Genomic DNA, 12,874 nt, shown 5'->3' with positions numbered 1-12,874 from the left:
TTCAGTTACTAATTCAACTAGACAGACACTATTGAGTTGGTCAGGGCCTCCAGTGCAATGTTAAATAGAAGGGAAGTAGCAGGCATCCCGTCTCCTTTTTTTTAATATCAGAGGACATCTTACATTGTGTACTGATATGATATGATATTATATGATGTTGGTATGATACTGACTCAAGGACTTTTGTAAATATTGTTTGTGAGATTCAGAAAATTCTCTGTTCCTCTGATTTGCAAAGATGGCCATGGAATAGAGAGTAGGTTTCAGGAGGGAGAGAACAGAAGCAGAAAGTCCACTGAAGTCTGAACTAGCACCAGGAGCCTTGTGGACACAGAGGAGGGAACGCATGGGAGAGATGTCCTGAGTTCCGCCGTTTCCCCAGTCATTCTTACTTGATCATTGCTCATCTCAGGAAAGCTTCAAAAGAAAAAAGAACACTGAAAGTTGTCAGGACTCTCCTTTTCTGCACTCCCAAGTAGTGTTCTTGAAGATATTAATAGATATTTAATGATAAAGTTGTGGTGCTCAAATCCATTTGGAAAAGTCTGAATACAACAGCACCCACTTGGAGAGTCACAGTGCACAAGGCTCTGACAATCCTGCAGCAAAGGTAGTAGTTTAATTTAGTTTAACATAGTACCCATTCTCCTATTTCTAATGTCCACAGCATCAAAAAAAAAAAAATGAGGTTCAGAGGAATTTCATAGATCCTCTCTTAGTAAGTTTAGGAAGTTTAATGATTCCCATTTGTAATAAAATCTGTTATGAGTCAGTGTATTGGTGTTCCTCAGGTTATAACCATACCCTTCTCTTTACCCTAGACATTCAAAACCAATTGAGAAAGAAACCCAGACATCCAATAGGGATAAAAATATTACCTCAATTGCTGGTGAAGCTCAATTTGAGGAAGCTGCTTGGACTAGAGTCCAGATTGATTTTCAAATGCTTCCCCCTGAATCAGATGGACTTGCCCACTCAGCTGCAGGGAGGAGAAGCCCTGCTCAGTAGTTACTTCCACTTGCAGAGCAGAGCAGAAAGTAGAATACAAATGTTCTGTGGGCAGGTAGACCCAAAGGAAGAAAGACCACATCATGGGAATAAGAGCTTTGGACCTTATCCCTTCCCAAGTGAGGCATGTAAACCTAATGCTGAACTCTAATAATTCCACCAAAAGATAATCAAGCAATATATGGGAGGAAGAAGGTTTGGGGAGTGAAGAAAAAGCAGAAAGCCTAAAAAAGATGGGAGCTTGAAGATTCATTTATGCTGGGACAAAGAGAGAAAGATCTGCTTATTCCAAGTGCTGAGAAGTGGTCTGTAGTCTATTTTTGGCTTTAAGGTTGATATCTTGATGTTTAGGAGAGTGGAGAGCAGGGCTTTAATTCGTCTGGATATAAAGAAGATGGAATAGGAAAGATGAACCATTTTGTTAGGGGCCCAGGCAAGAGGAAGTTTTAGGCTGCAGTGGGGGCATCTAGTAGTCCTATCTGTACTGCATTGTTGACTTGCCAGTATTTGTTTTTCTATTTTCCTCGCACTTTAAACAGCCCCATCACGTGTGATGTGCTGATGCTTAGCTGTAGAGGGAGAAGATGGAGGCCAGTGACCCCAGGCTGAAAAAGATCCCCCAACCCTTGGAGGATTCTTTCTATCGTGGGCATTGTTGGCGTGCCCCAGCGTGGGCAGGAAGCATGCAAGAAGAAGGCCTCCATTTTCCTGGGGCAGTCCTACAGCCTTGCTCCCTTGCCATTTTGCCCTTCAACACTTTGCAAATTTCTCTGAAGGGCTACGAGAGGCTGGCTTTACTGGGATGGGCTTTACACAGTGTGGCTCTGAATTATTCCTGAGTCATTCTTGGTTCAGAGAAGCCACAGGAAGAGGAATTAATTAGCATCCTTGGAGGTGTATTTCTTAGACTCAGCTGACTCTTGCAGGTGAAATATTAAGATTCTCAATCACTGTTGAGTTGTGATATTTGAAGCTCATTATAATGGTTGAGGAGACTATAATGTACAAAATGAGGGGCTAACACAGAAACATCCACCTACTATCATGACAAGATAAAGGATTTGAAAACACATTAGGCAAGAATGAACTGCTTCCCGTGAGACTGGGAGCCAGGGCCCATCCATTCAGGCCATTAGCCTTGCTTGAGACATTTTGATCCAGAAGAGGATTGTTCTTTTTCTCCTGAACCTGAGCATTCTGTTCCTCCAAGGCTGAGCTAATCCTGTGTGTAAGTAGAGAAGGTAGCCAATTTTGTGGAAAGGAAGTGGAGGTGGATTATAAAGTGCAGTGTAGCCAAATGTATCTACTAAAGGTTCTGAATTTAATACATTTAATCATTCCTGTTGGTTAAGAAATTCTTTTAAATTTCCTTTAGGGTTCTCTCTGAGAGGATAGCTCATCGGTACTGTCTACTTAACCACAAGGGTTTGTAAACCTGTTGCACATTAGAATCACCAGGGGAGCTTAAAAACCACTGAGCCTTGGTCCCATCACTGACCAGTGAAATCATACTCTTGGGGATGGGATCTGGTCAAGTGTGGGGCAGTTTTAGAAAGCTACCCACATATGGATTAGATGTGTAGCCAAAGTTGGGATATCATTGCCTTAATGAAATAGAACATTGAATAAGTAAGTTTTGATAAGAAGATCATGGAGAGAGAGAACTTACAGAGGCATGGCAAGGCAGGGTGTCACATGGGTTATATTTTGACAATTTCTATTGAATTCTACAACACAACCGCTTCTATGTGTAGTGGTTTGCCATTAATGAATATATCCTAGTCTTAGAAAGATGAGGACCCAGATAGAGCATCCTCAAGAAGGTATTTCCCAGCAGGCTACTGGGACTTTACCTAAAGGCTCTTTAGATAACCTTTGAATGGTGGAAAAATTTTGTGATTTTGTTTTGTTTTTAAGATAGACCTCATTATATACAAATTTATTCTTTGGATGAAAAGAATTCATTAAATATATAAATATAGTTTTTAAAGTTTGTAATGATTTCACATAAATAAATTCTCAGCTAAAGTCCCCCTTACCCCCTGCCCCATACTGGGTATTATGGTTTTGGGTTTGGAAGGTGAGGTGCACGGGTAACCTGCATCCTGAGTCCTCTTAGGTAGAGAAGAGAGCAGCATGGGCCAGTACTGGGCATGCTGTTGACACAAGTAACTTAGTGTTTGGCCATTTGGCCTGAGCTGCCTCCATTCTGCAGTGAAGGTGGAGAAGGTGATTGCAGAAGGGGAATCTGGTGACACAAGTGGAAGAACACATGGCAACTCTGGCTGCAAAGCAATTTTCTAATCCTGGCTCTGCTGAGCCATGGACATGACATTAAATTAGCTATGTGTAGAGTTTTTAATAGTTCAGCATGAGGGATCAATAAGGTCATGTGTGTAACATCCCAGTGAGAAAAAACAGAACTAAACTTATGGCCACTTCCTGAACAAGAGGAACGAAGAGGAGCCTGGAGCTCAGAGAGGTCCCAGGGCCAGCTCCAGTGACATAGTTAGAAAATGGCCTGCATGAGACCCACACTCAAGCAGTCCAGTCCCCCTTTCTTGTGCCAGGCTGTCTGCCTCCCTGCAGTGCAGGCCCTATGGTTAAACACTGAGTGATGCCACCTGAACGTGCTAGCAAATCTAACACATACCTCATTTAATGCTCTTATTGTTTGGATACAGATATCGGAGTCGCAGTAGCTTTCACCCTGAGGAGACCAGGTTGGTATGGGGGTTCCTGTGTACCTCTTGCCTTTTCTTGGGGATGACCCTGGGAAGATATTATGATCCTAAACCAGAAAGCCCCATACTTTTTGTGAAGTGGGAGGGTTCTCATGCTGGAATTCTCTACAGAGTAGAGGAGGTCAGGGATGTGGTGGCAGCTGCCTTAGTGACTTACCAGGTAAGTCTTCCTGATTTGATGGTTGATCCCAATACATTGTCTGGAAACCCCTGAAAGCCCCTCATTTGTCAGAAAGCATAATAATATCATCTTCCTCGTGGTATGCTGTGGAGATCCTAGGAGACAGTGTGTGTAAAATGATGTTCCTGGCACATAGCGAGTGCTTTATACAGGTGTAAAAATATTTTAAACTCGGAGGCCCAGGTGGGCGGATCACAAGGTCAGGAGATTGAGACCATCCTGGCTAACACAGTGAAACCCCGTCTCTACTAAAAATACAAAAAATTAGCCGGGCGTGGTGGTGTGTGCCTGTAGTCCCAGCTACTCAGGAGACTGAGGCAGGCGGATGGTGTGAACCTGGGAGGCGGAGCTTGCAGTGAGCTGAGGTCACGCCACTGCACTCCAGCCTGGGCGACAGAGCGAGACTCTGTCTCAAAAAACAAAAACAAAACAAAAAACAGTTTAAATGCACATTTCCTTGTTGTCAATATTGTGACACTTTGTAGCATGCTTTACACTTGACAAACATTGTTTTCCATTTTAATATCACCCTGTGAATTGGGTAAGAAATGTCCTTGTGTCACATGGGAAGAAATATGCATCTGAGTTAAGTATCCAATCCCAAATTCTAGAGCTAACAATGAATTCAGGCAGGTGCCCGAGCTGAGCCCTGTGTAACAGGTTCATTTTCTACCGCCTGATCTGCCAGTGGCACCATCATTCTGGGCTGGTGAGCCATGCCTCCTCTTACTGCTTGAAGACACAAGGCTGTGGAGAAGAAATCAATTTTCATCAAGAAACCTTTTCATGCTGGGAGTCATGCTGGGTGTGCCCTTGATGACTGACTCACAGTTTCAGGCAAACAACCTTGTGTGTTTGTGATACTAACATCAGCCCACCCAAGAGGGCCACGCTGGTTGTAGATCCTTTGGGCATTCCTGGAAGTTTATTTGACTTACTCTTCAGGAGGCCTGAGCTGTGCCTAGACCACTGCTTCTCAACACTGGGTCTGCCCTAGAGTAATTAAAAATCTCTGAAGGTGGTTTGAGACATCAGTACTTTTGTAAACTACTTTAGGTGACTCCAGTGGGCAGCAGGGTCCAGAGCTCTTGGCTTCAGAAGGGCAGGGGTGCCTGTCTCTATGAGGTGGGACATCTCTTCCTTTTCCCTGGCCTATGACAGCATCTTCAGCCATGCCCCAATGCCTCAGGCACTGGCTTCCCTACAGGAGAGCTCAGAAGGCTGAGGCCACCCATGACGAGGATGTCAGCTCCCGAAAGGAACCTTATGTCTCCCTTGGCAGATACTGTCTTTTATTATTAGCAACTCCCTATTTATGGATGGAAGTCATTTAGCTGCTTCAAGCAGCTTCCAGAGCCCATTGGCCAGGTTCCCAGGAACGTGAGATTCTGCGTCTTTGAACTGCTCATGGCAGGGGGCACCTGGGGACCACAAATGCCGATTCAGAGTTGGGAAGGTACTGGTTTTAGGTCCCTGGCTTGGGAAGCATCCCTTGAAAACAGAATAGTGAAAACTGTTATTGGAAGTCGTCCTTCTGTATGTTCTCCAGAGATTGCTGGGAGACGTAGGATGATGTTCTCATCAGAGGATGATGGCAAATCAAAGGGGAAAATGCTACCTCCAACAAGGGCACTTATTTAGCACTTTCTATATCCCAGATGCTGTCTTAGGTGCTTTGCTACATTACCGCATTTTATTCTCACAACAATCCTGTAGAGCAGTTATTTCCATTATACACAGGAGGAAACTGAGGCTTAGGCAGGTACTGGTCTTGCCCAAGGAGTTCGGGGTCCTGTCCACATCTGGGTGCTTTCAGAGTCTATTCTTTCCATCCTAACGTATCTCATGGTCTCAAAGGACCCCTGAATTCCCCTAGGCCAGTCCCCCCTTCTGATGCTTGTCTTCTCTACAACATCATTTAACAGTGGTGTTCAGACCTCTGCTTGCACACCTCCAGTAATGGGAACCTCATTTCCTCCCAAAGTAGTTCACTCCACTGTTCCAACAGCACTGATGTGGGGCTCCTTAATTCCTTATCTGAATTAAAGCAGGACATACATAGAATAAGTGAGCAAATAAGTGAATAGAATAAGTGAAAGAGTTGAGTGAACATCGATCTCCTAGTGCCTTCCACTCACTGGTCTTCATCCTACCCTTAGGATAATAAGAATAATTGAGGTTTATTGAGCAGATAGTATGTTCCAGGTACTGGGCTAAATGCTTTCCGTTTATTATCTCATTTCACACCTGAGGACTCTGAAGGTTAGAGAGACTAAGTGACCTGTTGAAAGTTGCAGAGATAGTGCTGGGATTAGAATCTAGGCAGTCCGACTGTGGAGGCTGATCTTAACCACTGCACTCCTCACATCCTAAGTCCTAAACATAGAAGCAAAATGGGAGACTGTGATCGTTCCACTGCCTTTCACGTTCCAGGCCCACAGATGTTCACTGAATGGGGTTTGAGCCTTTGCTGCCATCTCCTCCCTTTGCCTCCAAATGTTCACTTCCTTGTTCCTTCCCCTCCTCTCTCCAAGGCTGGCCAGTCTGCCTGCGTCAAGGCCAGGACTTTCCTCCAGCCCAGTTTCATCTATCTGTGTCCCAGAGCCCTGTTCTCAGCAGTCCCCTAGCTCGGAAAGGGGTTCTGTGGGAGGCTGGGAGAGCATTAGGAATGCTCTTATCTGTCAGAGACCATGGACTGGGGAGCTTCCTGTGATGAGAAGGAGGCTTACAGGCCTGGTGGTGGGCCCCTGCAATCCCAGCTACTTGGGAGGCTGAGGCAGGAGGATTGCTTGGACCCGGGAGGTAGAGGTTGCAGTGAGCTGAGATGGCACCACTGTGCTCCAGCCTGGGCAACAGAGCAAGACTCCATCTGTGGGCAGGTGGAGGGCGGGGAGAAGGAGGCTTAGAAATGGCTTCCTGCTCATGGCTAATGATAATAATAGCAGGGGACATTTTGGGCATGTGCCATGTGTCAGCTGAGCTGTGCGCTTGTGGTGGGACCTCAGCAAGTGCCAGGCCTTCTTGACCTTGGTCTCGAGAGCCCAGGTCTGGTGACAGTGTTCACTCTGCTGAAGGGAACAGACAGGCTGCGGCTGCCCAGTGGTTAGACCCTGGACTTTAAAATCAGGCAGGCCTGGGATCCAGTGGTAGCTCTGATGTTCAGAACTGGGTGACCTTAGAAACATTGCCTGGCCTCTCTGGGCCTTGGCTCCTCATCTGCAAGATGGGCAGGAGAGGTTTGCTGTGGTGATTAAACAATGTGACTGCTTTTTAATGCCTAGCAGAGTGCCTGGTGAGCCAGGAGAAACAGAAATGTCAGCTAGTGCTATTAGTATTCAGTTTGCCTCACCTACATGCAATTCCAGGTGGACCTCACAATTCCAATTCGGGGGGAATTTTTGTGGTTTCTGCAAAAGGAGAGCTCCCTGGAGAGCTTGTTGGGTGCCACTGACACTTGTCTTTTGCCCCCATCCTGGGAGGATGAGGAGACTGATGGGCTTCATGAAGCTTGGTGTGTTTATGTGTCTACCTTCTCCTAACACGCCTGAATGACTCAAGCTTTTTATTATTGTTTCTTTTTTTTCTTCTTTCAGAAAGGGGATGTTTGGGCTGAAGCTGAAGAAGAAGAGAAATAAGGCAGAGAAGGGGTTAATCCTAGCCAACAAGGCTGCGACAGGTGAGGCTGGGGGTGGGGCGCTGACCACTGGGGCCTGAGAGTGTCACAGAGTGGACCCCTGCTTGGCTGAAAATGCATTTCCCTCTCAATGGGAGTGAGGGGGAGTGTGAGTGTGCTGCCCCCTGACCCTTTAGGTCTTGCCAGTCCCAGGTGTGGGCCCAAGATAACCCCCAAGGCCCTTGGTCATCTGGGCCAAACAGGTGAGTGGAGATGGAAGGGGTCCCCGTGAGAAAGCAGCAGCAGGGTTCTAACTCTGTTTCTGTTCTTATTTGTCCTGTGACCTAGGATGGGTGGCTCTGAGTCTCAGCTTCTCCTTTGTCTAATGTCATGATGTGGGTTGCTGGGCTGATCTCACACAGCTGTGGGGAGGATCAAGCAGGATTTTGAAAGTAAGAGGATCGCAGCTACTGTTGGGGAGGCTTCACACACATCATCTCATTGAATCCTTCCACCATCTTCCCAGTAGGTATTGTCACCTTGGTTTTACAAATGAGTTTACAGAGATGCAGAGAGAGTAAATAACGTGTGGAAGAGATGCTGCAGAATTTGCAAGGCCCAGTGAAAAATAAAAATGCACAGCAGTTGTTAAGAAGTTATTAAAAGTGTCAAGATGGTGACAGCAGAGCTTAAGCCAAGTGCAATGAGGTTCTTCTGAGCTTGGGGTCCCGTATGGCTGCACAGACCGCATATCCATGAAGCCGGCTGGCCCTGAGCATGGGAGGTACACAGCCAGGAAGCAACAGCGTTGGGATGTAAATCCAGGCTATCTCACTTTCTGCTTTTAGAATGGGGCTACTTCCTTCTCCAAAAGGGCAAAGTCTTGAGTTATAGCTTGAACTGCATCAGTAGAGGCCAGGCCCAGCATTGGGTAGATCTTCAGTGTTTATTGAATCAAATTGGATCAACGGTTTCCAAGTGGACAGATGGGGTGGTCCTCTGGAGACTTCTCCTGCTGCATAGCCTTGATTAAAAACCAGCTCAAGGCTAGTTTTCTGGACCGTTCCTAAATCAAAATTGTACCGTGGGTCTCGTTAATCTTCACCCCATTTGTCTCCTGGGGGGCCTGCTGCACTGCCATCTACTGCAGATGTCCTGTAGTAATATGTTGTAACAACTTCACTCCTTGCCCTCAAGTAGAACCTATCCTTATGGTAGAAAAGTACGGAAACTCATTTACACACAGGTACTGATAATGATTAAGAGCCTTTGATAGAAAATGAGGGACATTGCATTCTCAGTCGGGACAAGGCTTGAAGCTTAAAAGTCCCTGTTCATTCAATGAAACTGTACCAGGGAGTGGGTGGAAAAGACTTTGGGGTTATTCCTGGTGTCTTTGAAACTATAACGCTGTGGTAGGCCCTGTGACACAAGGTTGAATAAGGCATAGTCCTTTCCCTCTAGGACCTTATGAAAACTAGTATTTATGACATAGTTAATAGGTCTCTGCTGCTTTTTCTTAACATACATCATTCATGACTCTGAAAAGTAGATTCTGTTGCCCCCATTTTATAACAGAGGTTCAGAGAAGGCGAGTGGTTTGCCCCAAGTCACACAGCTAGTAAGTGGAGAAGCTGGCTCCTGATCCCAGGTGAGTCTTACATCAGAACCTGGGTTTCCTACCCCATGGGCGGCCACCAGTTAAGAGCCCTCCCTGAGAAGCTGGCTGATACCTAGGGCAGTTGACCACAGGCATTTCAGAAGAGTTTGCTCCTGTGGCTCATTCTAGAGTCTGCAGCCCACAAAGCAAACAGGGCAGGGAGGAATCCGGCACCTCCTAGAAAGTAAACAGCATCCATCCTGCTGTCCAGGGGCCAGCCCTGTGGGAGACTGAAGGAACAAAGCCCACAGAACAGAGACTTTGGCCTTGCCTTCTTGACCTGGCCTGGAAAGTTATGGCTCTTTGGAGTGAAATGTTTGGAAATTTTCTAAGTCTCTTGCTTTTTTGTCTGTGTATTTTGAGGCATCGTAGTTGCATCTTAAATTCTTAAAATTCTCTTTACCCTACCCTAACCTAGCCATTAGTTACACAACAAATAGTTATTGGGTACCTCTCACAATCATCCATTTGCTCGTTTATTCAAAATGTATTAGTGGAATGTCTAAGTGTCAGCCCTGGGCTAAATTCTGGGCATCTAATGGCAAAGACTGGATGGTCCGAGGACAGCTCTGTGCAGGACTTTTCTATTTGCCCCTCTGGATCTATTCTCCACCCTTAGCCAGCTGCTCTGTGTCCTCTGTGGGGGCATGGACCAGATCTCTTACCCTCTGCCTTCAGGCTGGCTCTGGCCAATGGGGTGCCCCAGCAGGAGGTGTGGGAGGGAGGAGCATGGGTCAGGCTCCAGGTGACCCTGTCCCTCACCTACAGGAGGGTCACTGCTCCTCACAGGGAGGCTGACCCCACCAGACTTCCTTTCCTTCGGGGTTCCAGTAACTGCTCTCTCTCTGCTAATTTTGTGGGGTGCCTAAGAGTGGCAACAGCTTGGCTCTTGCGAGCCCCAGATGATGACAAGACCCTTTGTGGTATTCCTACACAAACATCTTTGTAAAATGTCCTCAAATCATCTTACTCTGATTATACCATCTGTTACCTATTGGGACTATGGCTGAGGTAACTAATGGCATTGCAAGTTGAGAAAAGTCCTATTAAAAAAAAAAAAAAAACCTCAAAACAGACAGTGGGCTGCTGGGGAGTCTCTCAGTGCAGTCAGAGAAGAATTCTCTGGGGAGGTAACATTTAAGCTACAACTTCAAGGATGAGAGGGAGCCCTCTGGGCGATGGGCAGGGAGGAGAGTAGTGCAGGGGGAGGGATGCCTGTGAAAAATTCCAAGCAGCAGAGAGCTTGTGAGGTTAGATGGAACTGAAAGGGGGCCTTGTGGATAGAGCGCATGAAGTGGGTGAGAGGGCCAGGTGGGCAGGAAGCGTGGGCAGAACCAGATGGAGCAGGTCTCTAATTGAAGATTGTGTATGGACTTCAGATTTATTCTAAGTGCAATGGAAAGCCATTAAGGGGTTTTAAGAAAAGTGACATGGTCTGGTTTTTATAAGGTCACCCTGGATGCTCCGTGGTGAGAGACTGAAGAGAACAAAGTAGTAACTCAATAAATTAGTGAATAAATGCTGTAGAAGAAGCTTTAGCTGACTGCCTTTCTACCTCGAGGTCTGTCTCACCCTCCAGAATGTACAAAATGCATGCCCCCAGAGGGAGGTGTACTGCATCCTCAGCATCTAACCTAGCACCTTTTCTTGCATATATAAGGTGTCTTTGAATGTTCACTGGAAACTTGAAACTTGACAGCAAGGCCCAGCCTGAAAGCCCTTACAGTCAAGGAGGGGAGCAGGCATTTTATCTTGTTGCTTCAAGGAGCATAGCCAGGCACTGGCATTCCTTCTGGCAGCTCTGTAGTGTTGGGCTTGTCTTTATTTCCTGAGTGAAAGGGTAATAAAAGCAGACTTCCATTCATGCAGAGAGCCTCTCTGTAGCTACTGAGCACCTACAAGGCCTGGTCTATGTGCATGAGCTCCCGGAACATGGCTGTGTTTCTTCAGATGCAGTACTGTTGTGTGTGGTTTGCTCTTTAAAATCAGAGAACCAACATGCATCAAAGCTGGAAGGTACCTTAGAAAGTATGAAATGGATGGGTTTGAAAGGTGAGTTCCCTGGATCCCTGGGATTCTGAACCATGGCTTCAGGAGTGTCTGAAGGTGGTGGCTATGGGAGTCAGCAGGAAGCCGCTGTCCGCATTCCACTCCATGGAACATAAAACAGTGTGATATAAACAGGCTTGTGTTATATACTGAAGTATATACTGAAGTTCCATATCAAGTTACATTTATAAAAGGATTCTGTTGCTTTAACAAATTTTAAAACCACGTTTCTTGCCCAATTCTTTTGTTTTATGGGCAAGGAAAAAAAAAATGCCAAGAAATTCTGGGTGACTTGCTCAAGCCATGCAACTGGGAATCCATAGACTTGAATGTCTACCATGGACCCTGTGTAAACCTAGGGGCTTCATATAGATTGTTTAATCTTCCTGACAAACCTGTGGGGGTAAATGACGTTAACCTTGCCTTGTTTTACAAATGAGGAAAACAGGGCTGAGAGAAGTAACTCCTTCAAATCCATAGAACTAGAAAGTGGAAGGACTGGAATTTGAACCCAAATCTTTTGGATTCAGGTCTTTGAACCACATCATACAGAGTCTCTCGGTTTATTAGGAAGGCTCAGCCACTCTTGTTTTTGCCGAAAGTCTGGTTGAGAAGCAGTTCTCAGGCTTTGCTGTACATCTAGGATCACCTGGGGAATTTCAACAATCTTGACATCCAGCAACATTCCAGATGAATTAAATTAGAATCTAGGGTGGAGAGGAAAAGATTCTAAGGAATATGTTTATTATCTGTTTATTTAAGTTTCCTAATGCGTGTGTACTGTTTCATAGGGAAACTGATCCTTCCTGGACTAGTGTGTCACAAGCTACCACTAACTCAGTAACTTAGAAGAAGACAGATGTGTTCGCTCAGTTATGGAGGCCAGATGCTGGAAATCAGTATCACTGGGCCAGAATCCCAGGCCTCACTCCTTCCAGAGAATCTGTTGGCCGCCAATTCTAGCTCCTGGTTGTGGCAGCATCTGTCTAATCTCTGCCTCCATGGTCACATTGCCACCTTTTTTTTTTTTTTTTTTTCTGTCTATGCAAAATCTCCCTTAAGGATACATGTGACTGCAATTAGGGTTCACCTGGATCACTTCATCTCAAAACTCTTAATGTAATCACATCAGCAAAGACCTTTTTTCTAAATAAGGTAACATTTACAGGCTTCAGAGATTAGGACTGGCTATCTTTTCAGAATATCACACATTGCTACTCAAAATTGACCTGCAGACGGCAGGAGTAACCTCGTCTGGCATCTAGCTGTTAGAAATGCAGAATTTATCTGGGCATGTTAGCTCATGCCTGTGATCCCAGCACTTTGGGAGGCTAAGGTGGGAGATTTGCTTCCACCCAGGAGTTTGAGACAGCCTGTGCAACATAGAGAGGCCCGCTCGTCTCTACAAAAAAATATTAACAAGAAAAAATTTACCGGGTGTGATGGAGTGTGCCTGTAGTCCCAGCTACTCAGGAGGCTGAGGTGGGAGGGTCCTTGAACCTAAGAATTCAAAACTGCAGTGAGCTGAGATCTTGCCACTGCATTCCAGCTCCAGCCTGGGAGACAGAGTAAGACTCTGTCTCCAAAAAAATTAAAATAGGGCTAGGCGCGGTGGCTCA

At 45.8% G+C, this 12,874-nt stretch overlaps 1 protein-coding gene across 1 annotated transcript in view; it reads left to right on the top strand.

Annotated features, from left to right (window-relative positions):
* Positions 1-12,874, top strand: part of FER1L6 (fer-1-like family member 6) — a 212,734-nt gene that overhangs the window by 26,557 nt on the left and 173,303 nt on the right. Inside the window, exons 2-4 of the mRNA XM_011949292.1 lie at positions 3,693-3,731; positions 7,527-7,621; positions 7,744-7,809. Coding sequence (XP_011804682.1) covers positions 7,534-7,621; positions 7,744-7,809 — 154 coding nt within the window. The 5' untranslated portion in view covers positions 3,693-3,731; positions 7,527-7,533. The remainder of the gene's footprint in view (positions 1-3,692; positions 3,732-7,526; positions 7,622-7,743; positions 7,810-12,874) is intronic.

Source organism: Colobus angolensis, unplaced genomic scaffold (assembly GCF_000951035.1).
Source record: "Colobus angolensis palliatus isolate OR3802 unplaced genomic scaffold, Cang.pa_1.0 Scaffold295, whole genome shotgun sequence".
NCBI lineage: Eukaryota > Metazoa > Chordata > Mammalia > Primates > Cercopithecidae > Colobus > Colobus angolensis.
This window is presented reverse-complemented; position numbering and strand designations above follow the sequence as displayed.